General features: G+C 37.4%; 1 protein-coding gene and 1 long non-coding RNA gene across 3 annotated transcripts; one reads left to right on the forward strand and one right to left on the reverse strand.

Annotated features, from left to right (window-relative positions):
• Positions 1-1,366: 1,366 nt before the first annotated feature.
• LOC131528530 (uncharacterized) lies at positions 1,367-18,441 on the reverse strand. 2 transcript variants are annotated; one of them, XR_009267867.1, is made up of 6 exons: positions 18,311-18,441; positions 9,483-9,571; positions 3,928-4,052; positions 1,979-2,076; positions 1,773-1,892; positions 1,367-1,645 (listed from the first exon to the last, which is right to left on the reverse strand). It is a non-coding gene; the product is annotated as an uncharacterized LOC131528530 (long non-coding RNA). The 2 variants fall into 2 exon arrangements; XR_009267866.1 differs by having other exon boundaries at positions 1,773-2,076.
• On the forward strand, positions 6,121-25,943 carry crb2a (crumbs cell polarity complex component 2a). The gene is made up of 13 exons (XM_058757742.1): positions 6,121-6,998; positions 18,005-18,664; positions 18,980-19,175; positions 19,405-19,544; positions 19,630-19,800; positions 20,025-20,138; positions 20,211-21,188; positions 21,439-22,019; positions 22,111-22,276; positions 22,459-23,329; positions 23,636-23,752; positions 23,858-23,984; positions 24,112-25,943. Exons 1-13 carry the CDS (start codon positions 6,929-6,931, stop codon positions 24,331-24,333), a joined length of 4,413 nt encoding a protein of 1,470 aa, XP_058613725.1. The 5' UTR covers positions 6,121-6,928; the 3' UTR covers positions 24,334-25,943.
• The last annotated feature ends 46 nt before the right edge of the window (positions 25,944-25,989 follow it).

A 25,989-nucleotide genomic window follows, 5' to 3' on the forward strand; every position in this document is an offset into this window, starting at 1 on the left:
CATCAGCAAACATCACTAAATAGCGATGAAACATGAAAAATATTATATCATAGAACGTTAAATGTCTTCTTTTTTTTTTTTTTTTTTGCATTATATAACTTTTCAGACATAAAAACCCCAATGTAAACATTTCACAGCCAGACTCAATGACAAAGCATGATGCAACAAGCTACAATCCTATTTTCTCAAACCTGCCTAACATAAAGATCCAATTTGCTGAGCCACTTAAATGCCAACATCCAGTATAGCTGGTAACCAATCAGATACTTGACAATTTTATCCACTTAAATCAGCACACATCAGGATTACATCATCCACCAGTTCACACTTTGTATTTGGGAAACCAAAGATGATGTGACATTGCATTTTGTTGAAAAACTACTACTGTATTTTGGGCTTTTGCCACTTTTATCAAATGTTCTGCTAAAAAAAAATACAGGAAACAATGGGGAGACGGGTGGTGATGGGATCAAGGAATGACTTGAACTCGGGTCACGTGCGGTCGTACACAGTCCACAAGATCACGTCTCCAAAAGATTAATGGTTTTAAATTTAAAAATGTACTCAAATGTATCTACAGTTCTAAGACAATTTAGAGCTTTAGAGCTGAAAGCCATGCTGTAAAGATCAGAACGCTGTAGATAAACGCATCTCATTAGTATCTCACAAGAAGCACTGGATATCAATGAGAACGCATGGGTTTGGATACAAGGATAGCCATACAGTACAAGAACCACTAAAGCAAATCTTTAGAGTATTGAGTTAAAGTAATCATTCTGGCAAAAATGAATGTTCTGTCATCAGCTCACCTCATGTCCTTCCAAACTTGTAAGACTTACTTTCTTCTGTGGAATATAGAGGTTTAGCAGACTGGCCAAGCTCCTTTCTTCCATTCTTCCATATATAATGGGGACTCAGGCTGTCAAGCACCAAAAATAACTTAGCAATATATTATAAAATATTATTATAAAATGTGTGTGGGGGTGTATACACAGTAAAAAACGCAGTGTCAGTTTTACACTTAGTGTTAATTTTAACACTACTAAAGATCATATACGGTCCCAATCTATCTAGTGTTAAAAGTACACCATTCATAGTGTTGAATTTTTAGTGTCAATATATAGCACTTTACAGTGTAGAAAAATTACACTCCGAGGATGAATTGTTACACTTGCAATTGTTGTTCAAATTTTACACTATGGGGTATTTAACACCCCTGGTGTAGTTTTAATCCTTTAAGTAAAGTATTCTTCTCAGTGCAAAAATAAAAATGCTATTGTATGGTGTTAATGTACAAGATTAGACATAAAATCATGAGTCTTCAGACAGATGTACAAATTCCAACTTTTATTTAACAAATGGGCAAAATGGCAACTTTAAAGCATATACCAGATGTGTAGAGGTTAATTAGTCAGTCACATTCATTAAGTGTTGCACGGAAACATAAAAGTTAATAAAACACATAAAATCATCAAATTTACCAAGACATTAACAAATATGACAGGTAGATTTGAACAAGATTGCAGCAAGATAGTTGTTGACAGTTGAGTAGCTTCCATGAATGATGTTCCTCTTTGTCCCATCAGCGAGCAGGTATGGCTGTGTGGTCTCTTCTATGCAATCAAGGTGTTCTTCTGGTTAGTGCCTGCAGATCAAATACAAAAATAACAATTAAGGTCAGATCTCCAATTTATTTTATTTTTATTAGTCTTTCATATACAACACATCTGGCAATATTTTGAGGCAGACAATAGGTAGTGACAAAAATGTACCTTTTTGAAGATGTTTTTCAGCTTCATAGGAGGACGTTTTTCCACATCCCTTGCAGCCTTGTGGTGATGGTGGAATCAAATGAAGTAGGAGACAAATTGATGCAATATCACTGTCCCATTCTAAATAACAGATATGACAACTTCATGAACACAGAATAAAGATAATAAATGAATATAGATAATATTATTCTGAAATATAGTCTAACCTTTATAGTCTAAATATAGAGGTTTCATCCTCCTTTACAGCTGATTCCGAGGTCAATCGTATCCTTAAAGGTCTTGGGAAAAGCCAGGAACTTGGCTTCTTGGGGGAAAAAATTTATAATAAAATAAAAAATAATGACAATATCTCTCTCAGGAAGCATTCTGCTAAGTTGACTGTGTAGTCACACAGTGGCTCTGTTCACACCTGGCATTAGCATGCATCTTGAGTGATGCACAAGTGAACACACACATGACGCATATGGCTGCATTCTTTTATTACAGGGTTAGTTCAAAAATGAACATTCCATCATTTACTCAACCAAGACTTTCGTTATCTTTGAAACACAACTGAAGATATTTTGGTAACACTTTACAATAAGGTTCATTAGTTAACATTAGTTAACAACATTAGTAAACATGAACTAAGAATGAACAATACTTCTACAGCATTTATTAATCTTAGTTAATGTTAATTTCAGCATTTACTAATGCATTATTAAAATCACAAGTTGTGTTTGTTAACATTAGTTAATGCACTGTGAACTAACAATGAACAACTGTATTTTCATTAACTAACATTAACAAAGATTAATAAATAGTGTAATAAATGCATTGTTCATTGTTTGTTCATGTTAGTTAATACATTAACTAATGTTAATAAATGACACCTTATTGTAAAGTGTTACCGATATTTTAATAGAATATAAGATTTCTGCAGGGGCGGTTCTAGAACACAGTAACTGGGGGGGCCAGACAGGGGCCACTTGTGCTTTTAGGGGGCACAATTAAAAAATTTTTAAGTATTATTAATTCAGTCATTTTTCACCATGTCATGTATCATTGCAATCTCTATAAGTAATCTATAACAATTTCAACTAAAATGAATATTTCATCATGTTTCATTTATTTTTACAAATAATTTTGTATGTCAGGGGCATCATTTTTGAGGGGGCACGAGTGAGGGGGGTGGGGGTGGGGTCTCATGCTTGTCATATGACACACAGCAGCCACAATACCACTGTATAACTGATATAGGCTTATGTATTATTATTTTTTTATTCGAAATATTCCCAAAATATATCATGAAATATCTCGATTCTCCAATATGTGTAAGTAAATGCATTTTTCACCTTTACAGATTATATTAGTTGATCTATAATGGGCGATATAGTAAGTTAGCCTAATAGTGTAATATTAACTTTGCATAAAAATTCGTCTTTTTACTTAAGTACCAGATGTCATACCATAAAACGAGTGCCATACCATAAACATATAATATGAATGACTTTGTATTTTATGTGGATTTAATTAAAACATTATAAGTTACTAATTAGCCCATAACACTTTCATTGTACAAAAAGAGCAAAGAACGTTTTCACTTCAGTCCAGTGGGTTCAAGCACTCTCAAAAACTCCCATAATAATCTCTAAAGCTGTTTACACTGTGAAATTAATATCTTACTTACATTCGTACATCTTCACTTTGTTGTTTCTGAGGAGAGGATTCAGTCAGCGAGCGCGCGCGGTGACGAAATAGCGGCGCTTCGGCGATGACTCATCTGAACGCTTCTGATTGGTCCTTGCATTCATAAGCTCAACAGAATCTTATGTGATTGGTTATAATGTGCAGCGCTTTAAAAACGTGTGTGTCTCTGGCTCTGTGCCAGCCAGCGAACGCAGATTTTAATTTAACGGCTGTTTTTATTTTTATATAGTTTACAGGACAAACTGCGCATTTCACCCAAAATTGTTTGGTGTGATATGGTTCCAAATTTAGGGGGGCCAAGCTTGTTCATCCGTTTTGATATCTTAAATTAATCATTAGTAAATTCCAGGTGTGGACATAAGTAGATATTGTGTGGCTGCCCAGTTAAATTTTAATTTGTCATATTCATTTGTGTGTTTTAAATGTTTACTGTACACAGAATAACATATAAATGACACAGACTCACAATTCTGGCTTCATCTTCAGCATTCTGCTCACTCCATCACTCTCGCTCAGTGTCATCAGACTCCCAGTTCGCAATCTTATGAGAGGAGCTTCCTTCACTTGACACTGCAGAAGTCTGGGCCAATTCTATTGAAAAATAAAAATAATAATAATAATAATAATAATAAAAGCACTTGTTTCAGTAATTTAATTTACATTTGGACTGTAAATATGGTAAAATAATTGTGATTACCCCTAATTTTGAGTATGCTGAGAGCTGTCTATAATATATGGGTGTCAAATCATAAACTTATTTTTATTTACATCCTTCATTCTAGGGTCGATTAAACGACTGTTAAAGTTAATAGACACAAAATCTTGTGCAATATTCACATGGAGGCATTCCTGAAACAAGTATTTATTTAATCTGATTATTAAACACATTTATATAATTTGAATGAGTTACATGAGTAATAAGGCATCTTAAAATGAACATAGTGTACTACATTAGAATAAATTAACACGTTTAGAATTTATCTTACTGTTAATTTATTATTTATAATGTGAAAAGAAAATACAGATTGATTCAGACATATCTTTCTAAATTAAAACTTAACTTTGTATATCTGGAATTATTTAGGACATTATTTACCCAAAATAGCATGCCATATGAATTGACTTTTAACACTGCAAATATTACACTGCTGATTTTACTGTGTAAGTTTTAAGATATCATAAGTGTAGAGTATATTAAGAGTCAGAGTTGAGATGCTAAATCAGAATGAGACTAAATGTGTTTGCATTGGCACCGTTTAACTTTATGGATTTGTCTTGACAGGCTTCTTGTAGCACAGAGATGATGTTAAAGATATGCTAGATGTACTAAGTGAATGAATGTGAGAAACTTCTGTCCATATCTCAAGGCCAGAAGTGACACATTGTCACAAGCTCGAAAGTCAGCATCTGGCCAAATGTGCACAAACATTTACAGACAGGACACTTCATGCTATTCCTGGATCAGAGAACAAAACAGTGAGAAAATTTCCTCTGATAATCAAAATGTGTGATGAGTCAGAAATACATGAAATGGGAGTGTTTTTCTAATCAGTAAATCTTGTGGGATGAACCTTACAAGAGCTTGTGCAGACACGCTCATACATTTACATCATATTACATGAAAATAAGGATTTTTTTAATATATATATTTATTTGGTAGGCATTGTATTAGGGTCACTATCTTTATACGATTAACTGAGCATTATGTTTACATATTTAATGATTGCTTTATTTGAAATGGCTGCACTGAATTTTTCAAAACTAATACTTAACATAAGAAGCTTAACATAAAAAATGAACATAAAAAATGTTTTGAACATAAAAAATTCTCACAGCACACACCAATAACATCTTACATCACAGTGACTGGCAGTAACACAGCAGGAGTAACAACAGAAAATGAACCCAAACAACACCATGCTAATCTCTGGGCTTTCTTTGTTTGTTTGTGTGTGTGTGTGTTTTTGTTTTTCATTAATTGGGTTTGAGTCAAACTCTTTAAACAATCAATAAGGAGAAGTCCAATCCAAATATTCTTTGGAATATTTTTAGAATATACAGCATGATTCAGAGGCTGGAGTTGGATCAACAAGTTGCATAGTTCATAAAAACAGATCGTTGTTGGTTTAGTAAGTATAAAGAAATGCAGCCTTGAATGACTAATGCCAATGGAGTGTGTGATTGCTGAACTCAACAGGATAAAAGAGCTCACCTCATTATACACTGTTGGAAAAAATCAGCAGGGAGTCATTTAGGAAAGGTTTTTTGATTGTCTTGATATGTGAAAGAAAATATCCAGCTGGGCTTATTGTTTTCTAACAAAACAAATTCTGAATTTCCAACATTACATTACGGTGGTTAGTGTAGTATGCTTTTCTAACACAAAACCTCACATTACCCTTCATAGTCTGATGTCCACCTGTTTATATTGGACAACAAAACAATGTCAAATTATAGGTGTGAAATGCATTTTAAATATAATCATATTCTATATGTAGGCCTAGTTTACAATATAATTTTAGGAATAAAAATCTCATACATGAATCAGCTAACATAATTAATTACAAAGAAACAGCAAATAAAACTTAGAATTAAATGTAATTTTTTTTTTAATTATTATGTACTTAATAATTTTAAGGCAACGGGTTTCCTCAATTATTTTTTTAAGTTAAGCCAACTTTCACTTTTTACAGTGTACAGTGTACAATAAATTTGAATATAATGCGAAAAAAGGCTAAAGATATGATACCTTTGTACACACACACACACACACACACACGTTGGTATTTGTGGTTTATGGGGACTCTCCATAGGCGTAATGATTTTTATACCGTACAAACTGTATTTTCTATCGCCCTACACCTAATTCTACCCCTTACAGGAAACTTTGTGCACTCTTAGATTTAAAAAAAAAAAAACACCATTTAGTATGTTTTTTAAGCCTTTTGAATTACGGGGACATAGGCAGTGTCCTCATAAACCACCTTCAAATTGTAATACCTCTGTCATACCCATGTCATTAAACAAATTTGTGTCCCTGTAAACCACAAATACCAACCCACACACACACACACACAGGAGTCCAGGTGCTGAAGTCCACTTCTGGTTTTCCGGCCCCTCCCCTCTCAGGGTGATTAGTGTGGTAAACCGCAGCGGGATTGGGTGAGAGAGTTAGTCTCATTACTGCATGTACAATGAGCCACTGCTCTCAGCCTGACCACTCCGATGCTGGACAGAGGAACTTTATATGAACTACACGACCTGACGCTTATAGGAATTAACAGACCGAGGAGAATTTCAACAGAGCAGACATTCAACTTTGAGATCATGCAGGAACTCAGATGTTTCATGCTCCCCAAGAAGGTTTAATTTGAAGGTTGCTCCATTATGAAGGACTCACAGAGACATTAAGCTTAAAGGATTTCTAGTTTGGTTTGTTTGGTTTGTTTGGATTGTTTCACATCACCATGGAGATCAGGAAAGTGCATCTGAAATGCCCCGGGACAGTTTTATTGACCATGATGATGTTCAAATGGGGTGAGTTTTCTCTCTTTCTCAATACCTACAGAAATCCCAGAAAAAAAAAAAAAAAGTTGTAATATTTTATAAACATACATTTTCATGAATGCATGTTTTACATGGCAGTTCTGAACAACGCATGGTTAAATGAAAGAAGGAACTTCTTACGTGCTGAAAAAAATGTCTCCCTGTATGGGACACTGATCATTAAAAGCTGTTGAGAATAGAAATAGAATGTAATGATTTGCTGATATTTGGTCCTTTAGATGTGTTTTATTCTGAGAAAGGCCAAGTTTTATCGTATGTATATGCTAAAGTCAAGAGCAACAGGATGGATGTTGTGTGTGGCTCTACTGCCTCTTTTTTGGAAAAGTTTGTAATAAGGTGAATTAAGGCAAATGCATGTACTTTTATCCACACTATAAAAACAAAAATTGTCTTAATAATTGTTCTATAGTAATGTTATATCTAGAGACCAGAATGTAATATAAAAGGAGTGATGGGCTCTTTTGACTTGTACCAGTAAGCAGCCACCTAGCAACTACTCAGAACTCCCTAGCAACCACCCAACACTCTAGTGTTCTGGTGGTGACTTATTCATAAAAATGTATATATATATATATATATATATATATATATATATATATATATATATATATATATATAACACTTTGTTAATTTTATTGTTTACAGGATAAAATATTTGTATTTCTTAAAAATAAAGCTTATTGGTATCTGTCGTTCCATGAAGATCCATGAAAAAAAAGGTTATTTTTGGGAACTTTTCACTGAAAGGTTGTTTGAGGAACCAAGATAGTTCTACACTCTTAAAAATTAATGTTCCTAGAGGAGGTTTTCGCAGCAATGCCATAGAATAACCATTCTTGGTTCCTCAAAAATCCTTTCAGTTAACTGTTCTTAAAAGAACCGCATTTTCTTAGCGTTAAGAATATTTCAATAATCTAAAAACCCTTTTCCACTTTAAAGAAACTTTTGCGGAATAGAAATGTTCCATGGATGTTAAAGTTTCTTCATGGATCCAAAGATGCCAATAAAGAACCTTTTTAAGAGTGTATGGCATCACTGTGAAAAACACCCTTTGGAACCTTTATTTTTAAGAGTGCATCATATTGTCTTCTAGTTTACTTTTGTTTTATGCTTTATCTGTTCTACGCTGACAAAAATTCCTGGCACTCTTTTTTAGCATTAGTGTAGTGTTGTGGTGATTTTCGGTTATCTGGCCCTCCCAAAGATGTGCACTGGAGTGTTACTTGCGTCCCTCCTCCTGTCTGGAGTGGATATAACTGGTGCATGGTACAGACGGGAGTATATGGGGGAGGATACTCATATATTTTCCCTCCTTCCATCCATCCAGTCCGATTCTGCCTCGCTCTCAGGCTGAAAAAACCTGAAAAACTTTGGGGGGTGGGTTCCATTGTGTCCCGTTGCCATGACACCAGGGCTGAGTCATTTGGACGTTGTGTGAGGGTGGAATCTGCGTTAAGCACTTTTAACGAGCTCTGTTTGCTTTTGCGTCCCATAGGCTTAACGCTCTTTCATCTGACTGCACGGCCAAGCTGTCTCTGAGTATTTAACTCTATGATGATCATAAACAGGGAATATTTCAGTGGAGAGTAACAAATCTAAAGTTTTGAGTCTAAAGTATTAATAGAGGGTTTTCTGAAGATTTATATAGAATAGTGCATGCTTTCTGATAATGTAAGTCCAAACTTTTCTATTTTTTACACAACACTGATTTCCACTTTAAATAAATTTTGAGAGCAATATTAATAAATTTCACTGGGACAAAGATTCAGTTAAATGAAGTGCAAAAAAAAAAAAAAAAAAACAGCATGCTAATACCGTTACATATCTTTCCATCCAGGTCTCAAGTATGGAATAGCAATTACAAACAATGCATCTGTAGTGTATTTGCATTGACTAATGCAAGTCAATGGGGAAATTCAACGAGAGGAACAGTGGGTGAAACTGGTTTGATGTTCTGACTGAGCTGATAGTTCATGTCAAATCACGCATGCAAATGTGACATCAGGCGCTTAGGGAAACGAGGGGGATCCTGGAATTCACATGACTTTTTCAATGAAAATGTCTACAATGGACCCTGCCCCCAACCCTAATCCCACCAAGAACACAGCGAGGGAAGAATAAATTCACACGACGCAGTCCACCGCACTCTCACAGTCAAGATTCTGCTAATAAAACTGAGCCTATAATTAAATTAATGTTTTGGGTATTTGGGTAAAAAATATGTATCATGAGTAAATAATAATAAGTAATAATAATAATAACAATAATACTATAAGCAGGCTTAGGCTAACATTGACATATTTAGTTAAATTAATGTTTGGGTAATAGAGTATTTTAATAAGTATATAATAAGAATAATATACAAGTAAATTCTGTGGATAACATTTGTGACTACAGAAAATAATTCAGACTAAAAGAAAAAGAAAAGAAAAATGTGTAGAATCACTTACCAACCTTGCCAATGTTAATCTAGATCCAATCTTTTAACATCAATGTCACAACCATGAAGAGAATCCATGTAAAACAACCAGAAGTTCATCCACCTGTGTAAGAAAATACAATTTATACTGCAGTTTACCTCAATAAACAGTAAATAACATGTTTGCTGTCACAAAAATACAAGCTCAACATTTTTGCTTTTAAACTCTCAGACGCTGACCTGGTTTACTCGGCTTACTTTACTTACCTACTGTTGTGTGCTACTACAACCGCTAACAGATATCATGCCACAAAGTTGGTTGATAAAACTCTTTAAAGCACTAATATTATGTTCTGTTTTTGGATGCATGTGAAAAAATAAAGCTCACGTCCCTCAGCCAGAACTAATGCTAAAATCCTCGTGTTGATGCTCATGTGGCGTAAGCATCACCTATAAAGTCTTGGTTAAAACTTTGTGTCTTAGGTTTAGGAGCAGTGGGGAATAAAGCTAATTAGCGATTGAGACTAGAGCTAATGACAAAGATTTGCTAAGTCTGACTTCATGTTGGTACTAACAACAGCTATTAATACTCTTATATTCACCATGAGTCAAAACATCACTTATATTTAGTCTGAAAAGTTCAGTTTTTAATCTCTGAACTCTTATTTTTAGGTTCACGTGGAAGAATTAAGCATGCATACAGACAGACAAACACTTGAAACAGCTCTCCTACGTCTGTGAAAATAAACAGATCACAGGTTATCACAGAGTCCTGTCACACATCACACACACGTCCCAGCCGCTCTCACTCTCATTCTCTCTGTAACCTGTCCATTCCCACTTATATCTCCGGACAGATGCATATTAAGTGAGTGTTATCTCATATAGATCTGACTGGGCCATTAATCCTGTGACAAATTTCACAGCCATTGTAGAGACAGTATATAGGGCTCTTAACTCCCAAGATCCATACAGTGTGTTACACGGTTATTATTGTTGAATGAATGAAACTAAAACTGCAAATGCAACCAAAAAAAAAAAAAAAGATAATTGCAACATTTTCTCTCACAATTAGGACTTTTTTCCCCTCACAATTCAGAGTTTATTTCTCATAATAAAAAGTGCGTATTGTGTGAGAATAAAATCCATGCATTTATTTTTTATTTTATTTATTTTTTTATTATTCTATAGAGGAAATGGGCTTCCATAACTGAAATAAAATAATACAGACACACAGGGGTATATGTGTGTGTGTGTGATGTGTGTATATATATATATATATATATATATATATATATACACACACACACACACAGTATAAACAAACTGAAATAAACATTAATAAAAATATAGGAAAAATATAAAGGGAAAAAATGACAAAAACAAAATTACTAAAACTTTAAAATACAAATGCAAAATATAAAAATAAAAAACTAATTAAAAAACAAAATATTCACACAGCTATAACAGTATTTATACTAGAATTTATAATAGAATTTATAATAAAATAACTCTGGTGTGTTATTGTTGCATTTTTTTTTTTATTTAAAAAGCTTGAAAACACACATAGAGATGCATTTTCCCACCTGACCCCTCTAAAACAATCTGTAACCCCTTTAAATTGTAAAACTAACCTGTCACACCCCCTCTCAGCAGGAAGTGAGACACAAGCAGGGATGATTGACAGTGATGTAAACAAAGGGGGAGGAGTTTCTCTTGATTGACAGCCAGTATCAGTGCCCTAGCTCTTAGAACAGAACCTGCATGGCTAACATTCTTCCAGTGGTCTCGCGCAGATAACCTTAAACACTGACACACACATGGAGAAAGATGTAGTGCTCAAGACAGATGTCAGGAGAATGTCTCTGTCAGCCGTGGGATGCCAGACGCAGATCTCTGTGAAACCTCAGTGTTAAGGTCTGGATAATCAGATCCACTACAGCCTGTCTCCACCTGGAGCTTAAACGTGTCACATTTGGTTGCTGTCCACATTCCAGCAAGATCACAGTTAAGAATATGTGTAAGAATGGGACATGACCAGATGAAAAGGTGACAAGCTGCTATTGTTGGCAGTCTGATATACTGTAGTAGAAGCAATGTAGTGGATATTATATATAAAATTATTCAGAACATTTGGGGTTGGTCTCTTGTACTCACCAAAGCTGCATTTAATTAATACAATACAGTAAAAACAGTAATATTGTGAAATATTATTACAAATTAAAATAACTGATTTGTATTTTAATATATTTTGAAATGTAATTTATTCCTGTGATGTAAAGCTGAATTTTTAAAGCATCATTACTCCAGTCTTCAGTGTCACATGATCTTTCAGAAATAATTATAATATGCTCAAGAAGCATTTCTTTGTATTATCAATTTTGAAAACAATTGTGCTGCTTAATATTTTTATGGAAACTGTTTTTTTTTTTATTATTTATTTTTTTTTCAGGATTCTTTGGAGAATAGAAATTTAAAAAGAACCGCATTTAATAATAAATAGAGGTATTTTGTCACATCATAAAATGTGACCCTGGACCACAAAACCAGTCTTAAGTGTCAATTTTCCAAAACTGAGATTTATACATCATCTGAAAGCTGAATAAAAAAAGCTTTCCATTGAAGTATGGTTTGTTAGGATCGGACAATATTTGGCCGAGATACAACTATTTGAAAATCTGGAATTTGAGGGTGCAAAAAAAATCAAAATATTGAGAAAATCGCCTTTAAAGTTGTCCAAATTAAGTTCTTAACAATGCATATTTCTAATCAAAAATGAAGTTTTGATACATTTATGGTAATAAATTTACAAAATATCTTCATGGAACATGATCTTTACTTAATAACATAACGGTTTTTGGCATAAAAGTAAAATCGATAATTTTGACCCATACAGTGTATTTTTGGCTATTGCTGCAAATATACCCCAGCAACTGGTTTTGTGGTCCAGGGTCACAAATGTGTTTACTGCCACTGTTGATCACTAGAGTGCATTCTTGGTGCATAAAAGTAATGATAACAAATTATAATGGTTAATAATGATTAATATCTATTGTCTTTAATTGTTATATGTTTAATACACAGTAATATATATATATATATATATATATATATATATATATATATATACGGAATGACATGAAGAAACAGAACAAACTGAGACAGACTAAATCCAGAAGAACTGTGGTAACGACTCCAAGATGCTTCAAGAAACCTACCTACAAAGCTTCCTGAAAAAACTATGCGCAAGTGCACCTATAGGGCAAAAACTGCTTTAAAGGATTAGTTCACCCAAAAATGAAAATCAGCCTGTGTTTTACTCACCCTCAAATCATCCTAGGTGTATGTGACTTTCTGCTTTCAGACGAATCCAATTGGAGTTATAATAAAAATAGTCTTGGCCCCTCCAGGCCTTACAATGGCATAAGCAGGGTTTTTTTGTCAACAGTTCAGAAGACGTGTGCGCATCCGTAATAAAACGTGCCTCACATGGCTCTGGGGGGTGAATAAACGCCTCCTGTAGCGAATCCATGTGTTTTAACGCAATAAACACTTTTTTCTCACTTCCGCTGACTGTCATACGGAAGCCGTCCAGGCGGATGATGTAGGACGTTGGCGTTGTGTGATTAGTGACGAACGTGGAGAGAGAACAAAACAAAACGCCGGTCACAAATTAGAAGCACAAAACGAGGATTTGTAAAGAAAAATGTCTGAGGATTTCAATATAAACCAAGAGGAGCCTGGTTTTCCTTTAGTAAAGTAAGAAAACTTTGTTTCCATATCTCAGATATCTCAGAGGTGCGTGCACTACGCCTACGTCCTACGTCATCCGCCTTCCATGTACGACAGTCAACGGGAAGTGAGAAAAAAGTGTTTATTACGTTTGGAATATGGATATTTATCTTACAAAAATGCATGGATTCGCTACAGGAGGCCTTTATTCATCCCCCGGAGCCGTGTGAGGGATGTTTTATTACGGATGCGCGCACTTTATTTCACGCCTTTTGAACTGTTGACAAAAAACACCCGCTTACGCCATTGTAAGGCTTAAAGGAACTAAAGGAAAACCAGGCTCCTCTTGGTTTATATTGAAATCCTCCAACATTTTTCTTTACAAATCCTCGTTTTGTGCTTCTAATTTGTGACCGCCATTTTGTTTTGTTCTCTCTCCACGTTTGTCACTAATCACACAGCGCCAACGTCCTACGTCATCCGCCTGGACGGCTTCCGTATTACAGTCAGCGGAAGTGAGAAAAAAGTGTTTATTACGTTAAAACACATGGATTCGCTACAGGAGGCGTTTATTCACCCCCCAGAGCCATGTGAGGCACGTTTTATTACGGATGCGCACACTTTATTTCACGTCTTCTGAACTGTAGACGAAAAACACCCACTTACGCCATTGTAAGGCTTGGAGGGGCCAGGATTGGATTCGTCTGAAAGAAGAAAGTCATATACACCTAGAATGCTCTGTGTGAGTAAAACACGGGCTAATTTTAATTTTTGGGTGAACTAACCATTTAAACACAAAGGATGGTCACACCAAATGTTGATTTAATTTAGTTAATAAAAGTTAATTGATGAAGAAAATCTATTTATGACATTATTTTTGACAGCATCCTCATTTTACAGAATTTTTACACAAGTGCCTAAAACTTTTAACAGTACTGTAGCTTTGCAGGTAGGTGTCTTGAAGCATCTTGGAAATGTTGCCACAGTTCTTCTGGATTTAGTCTGTCTCAGTTTGATCTGTTTCTTCATGTCATTCCAGACAGACTGATGATAATCAGATCAGATCTCTGTGTGGAGCACTGGCTGTTGTCAGACTCTTTGTGCAAACAAAAATCTCACTGGATTATCACAATTAATGGCAAAATGAATGTCTGGAAATATAAACTGATATTTCCTACTGACACACTACAGCAAAAGATAGAAATAACTTACTTAAAACCATTTTTTAGCTGGTGAAAATACTAGAGTTCTAATCATTTTGGCCACCACTATATATAGTGTCTATTAAAATAACTAGCAGTTTCTATATCTAACACATGGTTATGCTAATGAAAAATAGTCACTCTCTGTAATCTCTTTAAAAACAAAGTTGTAGAGGACTGTATCCTAAGGTAACAAAAGCTGGCTTAGTAGTGTAGACTAACCTAAAGCTGTCCTGTTTTACACACCACTCTTGAGAGGATTACGGTCAGCTCAGTACGTGAAGACACTGGCCTACTTGCTCTCTCTGATGGTACGCACATCTAACGGACTTTAAATAGTCTATTCACTGGCTGTAAAGGACAGAAAGAGTAAAACATTCCTTCTAAAATGAATGGTGACGGTATTCAAGGTGTCCAGAAATACTTTGAAAGTCAGTGAGTGTTTAAGCACACGTTTGTGTAAGAGAACATAAGCTAAATGAGGTACAGACTGTGTAATCCACTTTAATTTTCTGTAAACAAACCGTACAATATACAGGTTAACAGAGGGCAGAGCAGAAATAAGATAATCAGTGTCCTTCAGTTACAGGAAGGAGAGAATTTGAGGGAGATAAAGTAAAAAAAAAAAGGAAACTAGAGAAGTCACTTCCTGTATGTGTGCCAACTGGATGATTGTGATTGATATCATTATGTGTCATCTGGATCAGTGACCGTTCATGTCTATGACAGTGTGAGCTGGTAAATCTTCTTTACTTATCAGACTATACTGACAGGAAATGACATGAGTGTTAAAGAGATCCGAGACAGTTAAAACGACAGAAAATAAATGGAAAGGAGGAAAGAGAGGAGGTGGATCTGGGGTCACAGAGGTCAGCATCTCTTCGTCTCAGGGCCAAATTAACTCAGAAGTAACTATGGAAACTGAGACCCACTCAGTGGACACTTGCTGGGTCAGTCTGCGTGGAGCTCGTTTTCCCAGGCCGGGGGTGGGGAGTGAATGCTTGTGCGGGTGTCAGACGTATCTGCATCCTACACAGTTTACGACACAAACTAAAATCGAAGTATTTTTAAAACCGATTTTGAGGTTTTGGTCCACTTTCTTGCATGAACAGAAGAAAATAATGTGCGTATGGGAGGAAAGAAGCGATTACTCTTAACTTCCACTTCTCTGCATGTTTGTTTTGTTTGCTTTAAGATCATTGTGTAAGCCACATGTTCGTTCTAAGATCAATGTGAGTGCTTTCACACTAAGATCAGTGTGTAAGCTCTCGGTTGTGTTGTGTAAGAACAGTCTGTGTGTTCTGAGACAGATAAGATGTTTCTGTTCTAAAAGTAACACGTCCATGCTGATTAAAGTGTCTGGGCAAACACATTGGGTCCAAAAGTCTGAAACTGAAAATCCGGAATTCGAAATCTTATTTAAACCTGGAAAGAAATAATGATTTAGGAACATTATGATGTAAAAGAAATAAGAAACACTATGATGCAAGTAAGCAAGCAAGCAAGTAAATAAATAAATGCATACATACATACATAAAGTTCTATATGTAATGTAATATCAATAAATAAATAAATAAGCACAACTTAGAATATTAGTGTATGCAGATAAACAATTTACAGTTTGCTAAATAATGTTAAAAATTATATATAATTTTGAAAAATACAAAATGGATTAATTTTCACTAGTGGTGTCAAACTTTTGGACTTGTTTTTTTTCTAGCATTAAAAAAAAAAAAAAAAAAGTGTGGGGGTAGGCAGCTACAAATAAAAAACAAAAACTGAAAACAAAAACAAATATTAAATTGTGAGGTTCAGGAAATAAGACTATACCAGGGAACTGCAACAAACAGTTGTTTTTAAGCAACCACCAAAAACACATTAGCAGCTACTGATTACACCCATGCAACCAGTTAAAAAAATGGAATAATGAATAATTTTCAAGATATTCAAAATATTTTCTTTTGATATTTTGGCTTTTGGTAAAATCTGGGATAAGGGTGAAATAATATAATCAATACTGATAGCATGGTGAAACATTTCCAGTTTTAATGTGACCTCCATGTAACAAAAAAGTTTAAGAATCATGTTTTACCATTGTGGGGAGATTTGGTTCCAACAATCATAGAAAAAGCTGACACACACACTTCTGAACCATATACCTCCCCTTCAGTGCTTCACCTTATTTCCACAAAAAGACTACTCCATTCCTGCTACACTGCCCTGCTAAACACTCAATGCTCAACATGCGCACACGGACAGATACACACACACAGGACCTCATTCCTTCTGCCCATTCATTAATATCTTCCGCCTGAATGAATATTTGGGATGAAGGTCTGATCAAAGCGGCATGGAGGGGGCCAGGGCAGCAAAGTGGTTTAGAGAAGATGGGGGAGTGGAGTTTAGGGGGACGAGGGGCCCCACAAGGGTTAAGGATGGGTGGGCCACATTAATGGATCCAAGTTGGACGCGTGGTGGGGGTTGAGGGTCGAGGTCATGCAGATAACAGGAATTTGGAATGACTCATGGAGCTCTCATGCGATTGGCTGATTTGTACGAGAAAATCCCCATGAATGCTTCGTTCCGCACTCATATGCACAAACAAAATATTTAACTTGCAATACTCACAAACAGATAAGGTCACAACTCTCAACATCTCTCAAATGAGATATTTTAGTTCAAGGTCTAAAGTACATTTTTAAAGACTTGTTAGGACTGAGAAATGTAAAAAATGCTGAACCTCACAAATAATCAACCTCACAGATGGGCTTGGTATTTGTAATGCTGACTTTGAAGAGATTCTCTCTCTTTATTCCTCAGGCTCAGTCAGTCTCACCCAGGATTAAGGTTTGGGATCAACAGCCTGTTATTAACTGATGTCAGTCTTACCTATGTCTCAGATGGTATATGTCTGTTTTCTATTTTGCTATCATAGTAATATATTACAACATAATCTTTAAATTATTATAAAGAAAATGATTAGTGTGCAGAACTCACAATCACTAGAGTGACACAATGTGGTTGCTGGGTTGTTATATTTTGCAAAGTAGCTGCTAGACAGCTGCTTACTGGCCCAAACAAAGGAACCCGCCTCCAAGTCTCTGACATTGCGTCACTAGATATGTTTTAGATTGTCTGTTTTATTGTAAAGGCAAATAGGCAACTATGATGTGTCTGTTTGCCTAAAAATTAGTGGGACATTTCTTCTCAACAAGCACACAATTTTAGGTACAGTATCTTTCTTGTCTGTAGGACAAATGTGTAGGATGTTTAATACTTCGGTTTAGGAGCTTGTTCAGATCCCTAATCCCAAGTATGATTAAACACTTGAGCAAGCAACACAAATAATAAGATGAAAAAATGGAAACTAGAATTCACATTTGGTTACCCCAGGTGTACCCAATCCTGGTCCTTCAGATCAACTTTCCTGCAAAGTTTAAATGCAACCCTGAACCAGCTGATTAAGATCTTCATGAACACTTGAGAACTCAAGACAGGTGTAGGCGCAGGGTTGGAACTGAACTCTGCAAATAGGTAGATGTTCAAGAACAGGATTGGGCACCCTTGGGTTTCCCCATTGGAGAGATGCATCACTAAGATTTACATTATCTCTTTTTCTCCAGGCATATTCTGTTCCGGTTCATCTGACATGTGTGCATCTTCACCCTGTCAAAATGGGGCGACATGTGTGGATACAATGGACGACTATGTGTGTTTGTGTTCACGGGAAGGAGTGCGGTACACTGGGAGGGACTGTGATGAGCTGTACAATGCTTGTCTGTTTGCTGAATGCGAAGGATGTGAGACTGAACTTGGCACGGAGCACTACACCTGTCCAGAGGACATCAATGAGTGTGAAAGTGGACCATGTGTGGGTGCCCTCTCTGAGTGTGTAGATGAGCTGAATGGCTACAAATGTCTGTGCCCACCTGGTTTCGGAGGAGAGGACTGCAGTCATCGCATCACAGACTGTATTGATGAACCCTGCCTCAACAATGGCACTTGTAGACGAGTAGTGGACGGATTTGAATGCACCTGTTCACAAGGTTTTCGTGGTGAGACCTGTGAAGAGAATGTGGATGAATGTGATTCACATCCTTGTCAGAATGGTGCAATATGTGTGGATGGCACCAACAAGTATCACTGCTTCTGTGTACCCGGATACCAAGGACACAACTGTGAGATTGACATAAACGAGTGTGCATCACGACCTTGTTGGAACAATGGAACTTGTATTAATGGAAAAGACCAGTACCTGTGTGAATGTCTTCTGGGATATACAGGTAATCTGTGTGGGTGTGTGAGCTTGTAAATTTCGCCATCTTGTAAATGTATTATTAAAGCATTTGTGCTCAGTCCCACTTCTGCCAGGCTAAGGTTCTACAAAGTATAGCCCCAACATACTTACCTCGAAGTTTCTAGTAATCCTAAAGACCTCGACTGGCTGGTTCAAATGTATTTAATTAGGGTTGGAACCAAAATCTGCAGGATTATGGCCCTCCAGAAGCAGGATTGGGCACTCCTGGTCTACAAGGATATTCACACTGACAACAATTGGCAAATCATTGTTAGTCATGTATTGTTCTAAATCTCTGTAGGAGTAAACTGTGAGATGGAGATCGATGAATGCGAGTCAAATCCCTGCCAAAACGGAGCCACCTGTCATGATCTAGTGGGGCTGTACACCTGTGACTGTGTGCTGGGGTTTGAAGGTTCTGACTGTGAAATCAATATCGATGAATGTGACAGTGATCCATGTCAGAATGGAGGAATCTGCCACGACCTCATCGATAGGTAAGTGAACTCAGGAATTATGGGAATGCCTGAGTCATGCAGATGGCATATCCACAGCGCTGCTCACTGTTTCATCACTTACTCACTGTGTGTAAAAAATATCTTCATGTCTATTTATTTGGTCATTGGACAGAAAAAGCTGCAATGCAGATCTGATTTTATGTTGATAGTTAAATGCATAACACTATGCATGTACTGACTGTCTGATTTAGTGTGTGTTTGTATGCAGTTATAGGTGTGAATGTGAAGGCACTGGCTTTATGGGAGACCACTGTGAGGAGGATATTCCGGAGTGTGCATCACATCCTTGTCAGCATGGAGCAACTTGTCTAGAGGGCATTAACCACTACAATTGTACCTGTTGGCCAGGTAGCTCTCATTTATCCAAAAATTGCACTCTTTAGTCTTTAATCTAACTTTGCAAAAATCATAAATGATGTTTATGTGTGTATAGGTTTTGAAGGGGATAACTGTGAGGTCGATATAGATGAATGTGTTGATACTCCCTGTGAGAATGATGGTGAATGTTTTGAGAAGTCAAAACCAGAACACTGGGAAACAGACTGGGAGTTCACCTACGCCACAGTTGCAGGTTACATCTGTCAGTGCCAACCAGGATACACAGGTACTGGCAACATAAAAACAGTATGGTAAAACAACAGATCATACAACAATACATTTAACAATACAACAGCTTTCATTTTAAAAACTTGTTCCAGAGCTGAGCCTAACTATGTTGTAGCACAATATGTGACGGGTGGTCAAGGTTACTCAAATATTGATGCAAAGTTCTACTTGAAAAGAGCTTTTCCATGCTGTTTATTTGTTTTGTTTGTTTGTTCTCCCCAGGAGAGAACTGCTCAGTGAACATAAACGAGTGTGTATCTGAGCCATGTCACAATGGAGGAAGCTGCGAGGATCTGGTAAACGGATACAAGTGTGTATGCCCGGAGGGGTTTGCAGGTTGGTGTTTGCACATGGGAAAAAGTTTGTATGTGTTTTTGTTTGTATTGTTAACTTTGTTGTCTTTCTCAGGTGTAGAGTGTGAGGTTAACATAGATGAGTGTGAGAGCGCCCCCTGCCTGAATGGAGGTGTATGTGAAGATAGAGTGGCTGAATATAAGTGCCATTGTGCAGAAGCTGAGGAAGGTCTCTTGCCATGGGGGGGACCCCAATGCACTGTGCAGATGCTTGGTTGCATTGACCATCCATGCCAAAATGGCGCCACCTGCTTGCCATGGTTGAATGGAGAGACACATGGACATACTTGTCTTTGTCCACCTGGATTCTATGATGATGTATGTTCAACACCAACCACATTCTCCTTCTCCTCACCAAAGTTCTTTCTTATTGAAGTTCCACCACTCGAGCGCAGAAAGAGAGATATAGAAGAACAGGAACACCCCCTGGGTGTCCGCCTACGCTTCCGCACCACACTGCCTGACATGGTGCTGTTCTTTCGTGGCACTGCTGAGTTCTTCCTCTCTCTGGAGATTGTTGGGGGTGAGCTGCGTGCCAAGGCGACATCAAAGGAGGGAGGGTCGCTGGAGGCAAAATTACCAGTGCTTGTAAGTGATGGAGATTGGCATGAGGCAGTGGTAAACATTGATGGATGGGATCAGGATAGCAGACTTGTGCTGCAAGTTAAAGGTCCAGGCTGTGACAATCAAGCATGCAAAGTTGAACACAAGCTACCAGATGGTCAAGAAAGTTTCTTGCACCATGACAGCCTCACAAAGTTATATGTAGGTGGAGTACCATTGGAGTACATGGAGCTAACCTTAAGTGGTCATGGCTTTTTGGGTTGTATGGAGGACCTACAGGTGGATGGCGATCCTGTTATGCCACATGATCTTGGAGATGAAGAGGTGAGCGTAGAGTTGGGCTGTATAAAGACAGAATGGTGCGGGGTGGACCCAAATCCCTGCTCTCAACAAGGGCACTGTGTCGACCTCTGGACGGGCTACCGATGTGACTGTTATAGACCTCACTATGGCCATGACTGCAGCCAAGGTATGCATACACATATGCTCATACACTCAAACACTGATTTTGTGGTAATGTTTAGAGCTGGGGCATTAAACTCCGGTGCTGGAGGGCAATTTGTCCACTAAGTTTAGCTCTAACCCTTTCTCAAACACCTGAACTAATCAAGATTGAGAGTTGGACAAAAACTCTGGAGAACAGTGGCCCTCCAGGGCTGGAGTTGTGGTGTAGGGGAACTTATGCTTGACTTTTTACTCTGTTTCTCTTTCTTCCACAGATTTCTCCTTTTGGACATTCGGTCATGAGGGCTCTACAAGCTATCTTGCATTTGAGCTGCAGTCTGATTTTGGCAGGAACTTTAGTGTGTCATTCTTTCTACGATCTCTTAAGTCAAGTGGTTTATTATTTCAGCTACGTAGGGCAGGGCTTCAGGGGACAGAAGAGGATAATCCTTATTTTACCATGTACCTGAAAATGGGACGAGTACAGGTGACCTCTGTGGCTGGGTCACCCATCCTATCATCACCAGTGTTTGTCTGTAATGGCGAGAAGCAAATGCTTAAGATGGATGTACAGGAGGGTCAGGTGTTCTTTAGCCATGGTGGATTACATTATGGGCTTGGCTCTCTGCCTGACTTGGAAGTTCTGGAGGGAGACATGGTGTATGTTGGTGGGGTTCCAGGTGAAGAGGGTGCAGCTGATTGGGGGGGTCATTTTAAGGGCTGCCTGCAGGACCTGAGACTAGACGATGTGCATCTGGATGTGGAAGCCTGGAATAGTACCCTCAGCAAGACTGGATGTATCTCCAGTGATGCAGAAAATGTGCTTCCTGGATGCATAAGTGATGACATATGCAAGGTATCTAGACACACATGTAGCTTTTATTCCATTAGATCTGTTTAAATTGATAATTACTGGAAAGAGCTGATGCTGTGTTTTTGGTTTGCAGGTTGAGCCTTGCTTAAATGGTGGAGAGTGCACAGTCACATGGAATGACTTTACTTGTTCCTGTCCACGGGATTTCACCGGAAAGACATGTGAAATTCGGGTTTGGTGTGTCAGCGACCCGTGTGTAAATGGTGGACGCTGCATGGATCTGTTGGATGGTTTTGAGTGTACGCTTATATTAAACATCCGGTTGATATGTAACAGTTTCCTAAAGGTCCTATTAGTAAAGAAATTAATTCAGAAACATTAATAATGTGCAAAGGTTGATAATCATGTAAGAAAAATGTATGTGTAAAAAAAAATAGTAAATATATATTGTAATAAGACATTTTTTTGTTTGTTTTTCCAGGCATTGCAAATGCGACCTTTGACAACACACCCTTACACTACAGTTCTAAGGGATCTCTAGTTTACCAGGTGACCAATGTGACCATGGAGCTCCGTACAAGGCAGGAAAATGCTGTGTTACTTCGTGCGTGGAGAGGGGCGGAGCTTCTACTGATTGGTCTAGTGGATTCAGCCATTCATGTAGAGCTCCAAACCGAGAATAGTGTGGAACCAGTGATATTCTCTGGACAGAGACACATTGCAGATGGAAACTGGCATCACCTGCTGGTTGCCATGGCCAGTCCAGAACGTGATGCATCGCAGTGGTTCATTTTGGTGGATGGCATCATCGATGGTAGCAGTGCACCGGAACTTGCTGGAAGTTTAAGTTTTGTTAAAGATTTGTCAAGTGAAGTTGCACTGGCAGAGACGTACACAGGATGTCTAGGTGCTGTCAGAGTGGGTGAGGTTTACCTTCCATTTGTAGACAATGCCAAATCACCCCAAACATCACGGTTTTGGCGACGACAAGATGAGCGTGTGCGCATAGGCTGCTTTGGTGCTCCAGTGTGCCGCTCTCATCCCTGCAGACGTGGTGGTACGTGTGTGGATCTCTTCAATATATTTGGCTGCCAGTGCCCATCAGGCTGGGAAGGGATCACCTGCGAGAAAGAAACAGACGAGTGTGTCTCAGGACCCTGTCTTCATGGCAAGTGCAAAGACAAGTTTAATGGGTTTGACTGCTTGTGTCACCCAGGATATGCTGGACCTACATGTTCAGAAAACATAGACGACTGCAAAGGATCGAAGTGTAAGAACGGGGGAACCTGTGTGGATGGAGTTAATGACTTCACCTGTATCTGTCCACCTAAGTACAGTGGAACACGTTGTCAGTAAGTTCCTACAGATCACACACACTGATGCCTAGATTTGACTCAGTGGTAACTTGCAGTACATATGCCCTCCAACAGAGAACAGGTGTAATAATGTGGCCTTCATTGAGACAACTACAAACCTGGTTGCAAATGTAAATGCTTGTGAACCCCAATTGAAAAATATCAAATAATTGACTATTAATGTTTTCAAATCTCCCACTTTCTTTCACATTAGTTATTTCTTGTTACCGGAGTTTGAATGAGCCAGTGAGACTGACGTTTTGGGGGTTCATCCATTTGTTTGTTTGTGTTCTTGTGCATCAGGTATAACTACCCTCCTCTAAAGTGTGAACTGGATGTTGAATGTGAAAATGATGGTGTTTGTCATGACACTCAATGGGGGGCAAACTGCACCTGCCCTCCAGGATTCACAGGAGACAGGTAGAATTAACCCTTACATCACTGTCCATTAGAAATAAATTGAATATACAAATATATTAATATAGATTACTAAGTGCATATGTGTTTGTGTACATATTTCCACAGATGTGCGAAAGAAATTGATGAGTGTGCATCTAGCCCATGTCTAAACGGTGGATCGTGTTTGGATCGGCTGAACCGGTTTCAGTGTTTATGTCCAGCAGGATTCAGTGGCCAATTCTGTGAAACAAATGTAAGTAAACACTGTATAATAATAAGCATGCAATTTAGGAGTGGAAATGAGAATGCAAACTAATACAGTAGTGCTGAGTGTTACTTTTATACCTGCCAACACTAACAATTTGAATCTCTCTCTTCAGAAACAAGCTCAGCAAGAACATATACCATGGTTGGTAATAGCGGTTCCATTGGCATGTGGCTGTATCCTCTTGGTGGCCATTGGACTCATTTTTATGTTGATGACAGCACGCAGGAAGCGGCAATCTGAAGGAACTTATTCCCCAAGCCATCAGGAGATTGCTGGTGCACGCCTGGAGATGGATAGCATGCTGAAAGTACCACCTGAAGAGCGACTAATTTGAACACACAAAGAGATGTAGATAAAGGGGCTCTAATATTATCTGTGTGACTCTGGAACTACACTGGAACTTTCCAAGACCTTGTGGTATTACGGAGCCACAACAAGTGGCAAGTGCTACATCAAACAAGCAACCTGAAGATGTATGGTAATACGAGTGAAAGAGGAAAAACATGAAGGCATTAAATATGGTTGATCTTTAATGGAGACCTAAAACTTTGGAATTTAACCAGCAACTCTCTCAAGTGTAGTTGAACTTGAACTTGGTGATCCTTTACCTCATGGCATTGTATGCCTGAACGGCTTTGACAAATATTGCAAAGAGACGGAAATAAGAGTTAACATTCTTCCCACAGCATTTAAAATCTTTAACCAATCCCTCTCAAAGATAAGCACTAAAAATAGTGCTAATGAAGGAGTGAGCAACATTAAAGAAAAAAAATAAAATAAAATTCACAGCATTTGAATGTACAAGGTATGTCTGTAGCAAGACTGTTAACTAGCTACTATTCCTGCTGTAGGCAACACTGGATATGATAATCAACACGGAGGAATGTGGCTTCATATTCATGCCAATGTGAACAATTAGCCATATATTAGTATTTTCAAGGGTGAAAAACAACTGAAACTAGTTACCCTTTTAAAGTAATGCATTTTCTTAAAAGAAAAACTGGGCATTGCTGCTTTGCATAATACATTGCATTGTTGTGTTCACATTGTGTCAGAATTACCATAATTATACATTCCCGAATACTAAAAGCTATTTACGTCTTTGCTGAAAATTACAAAAACCTTTGAATATTGAAAAGAAAAAAGCTCTGGCTTTATTTGACTGTTGTTACATCATGTATACACAACAAAAAAGACTACAAGTAATGCTAGTTATGTAGCAATCTCAGCACATCTTTGTCTGAAATGCTATTTTATTTTAGCCAATAACCTGCACTTCCAGTATTCATTAAATGAGACAACAAGAAGTGTTTTAATGTACTGATTACATTTTTTGCTATCGTAGACAGCAAAGCTGCACAGCTATTTAACAGTTATGGGTGGAGTCACAAGACAAACAACTTTGAGCTGAATCTGAGTATTAGCAAAAAAGGAATTATGGTAATTCAAACTAAATGTGAACACAATATATTTTTTTATTATTATTCTGTTTGAGGCCATTATTGGAAAAACTGTGAACATGTTACTGTTTGACAATCACTGCACTTGACATTTTTTAGGAATGTGTGTTCATACTACTAAAGATAAACCACCACCACCACTGTTTATACACGCTTACCTCTGCAAACACATGCAAATATGATCGCTATAAGCAGTGAAATAAAATTCTGCCTGTGTATGAAGATGAAATAAGAGATGAGAGATAAACAGAAGAACAAATCCTTGCTGATGTCTAAATGCTGTAAAAAGTGAGTGAGTGTATATGTTGTAAATTATGGCTATATTTTTTTCTTTTTTGTCGCATATCAGTCAGACTTTCTTCAAATGCATGCATAGGACTTATTAAAACTAAACAGTACAGTGTGAACTACAACATTTTAGGAATACATTTTTGAATGTGTATATGTGCAAAAATTGTTTAATAAAAGTGTTTGTGTTTGAATGTTTAAAAGGAGTTACAGCTAAAATAATTAGGAATAGTCATGTGCAT

This window comes from Onychostoma macrolepis, chromosome 21 (genome assembly GCF_012432095.1).
Source record: "Onychostoma macrolepis isolate SWU-2019 chromosome 21, ASM1243209v1, whole genome shotgun sequence".
NCBI lineage: Eukaryota > Metazoa > Chordata > Actinopteri > Cypriniformes > Cyprinidae > Onychostoma > Onychostoma macrolepis.

Bases quoted from the DNA above. Each gene is read 5' to 3' on its own strand.
- crb2a (XM_058757742.1), top strand. From the start codon at position 6,929: ATGGAGATCAGGAAAGTGCATCTGAAATGCCCCGGGACAGTTTTATTG. The intron at 19,176-19,404 runs GTAAGTGAACTC...GTTTGTATGCAG, and splicing joins TGCCACGACCTCATCGATAG to TTATAGGTGTGAATGTGAAG. The intron at 20,139-20,210 runs GTTGGTGTTTGC...TGTCTTTCTCAG, and splicing joins ATGCCCGGAGGGGTTTGCAG to GTGTAGAGTGTGAGGTTAAC.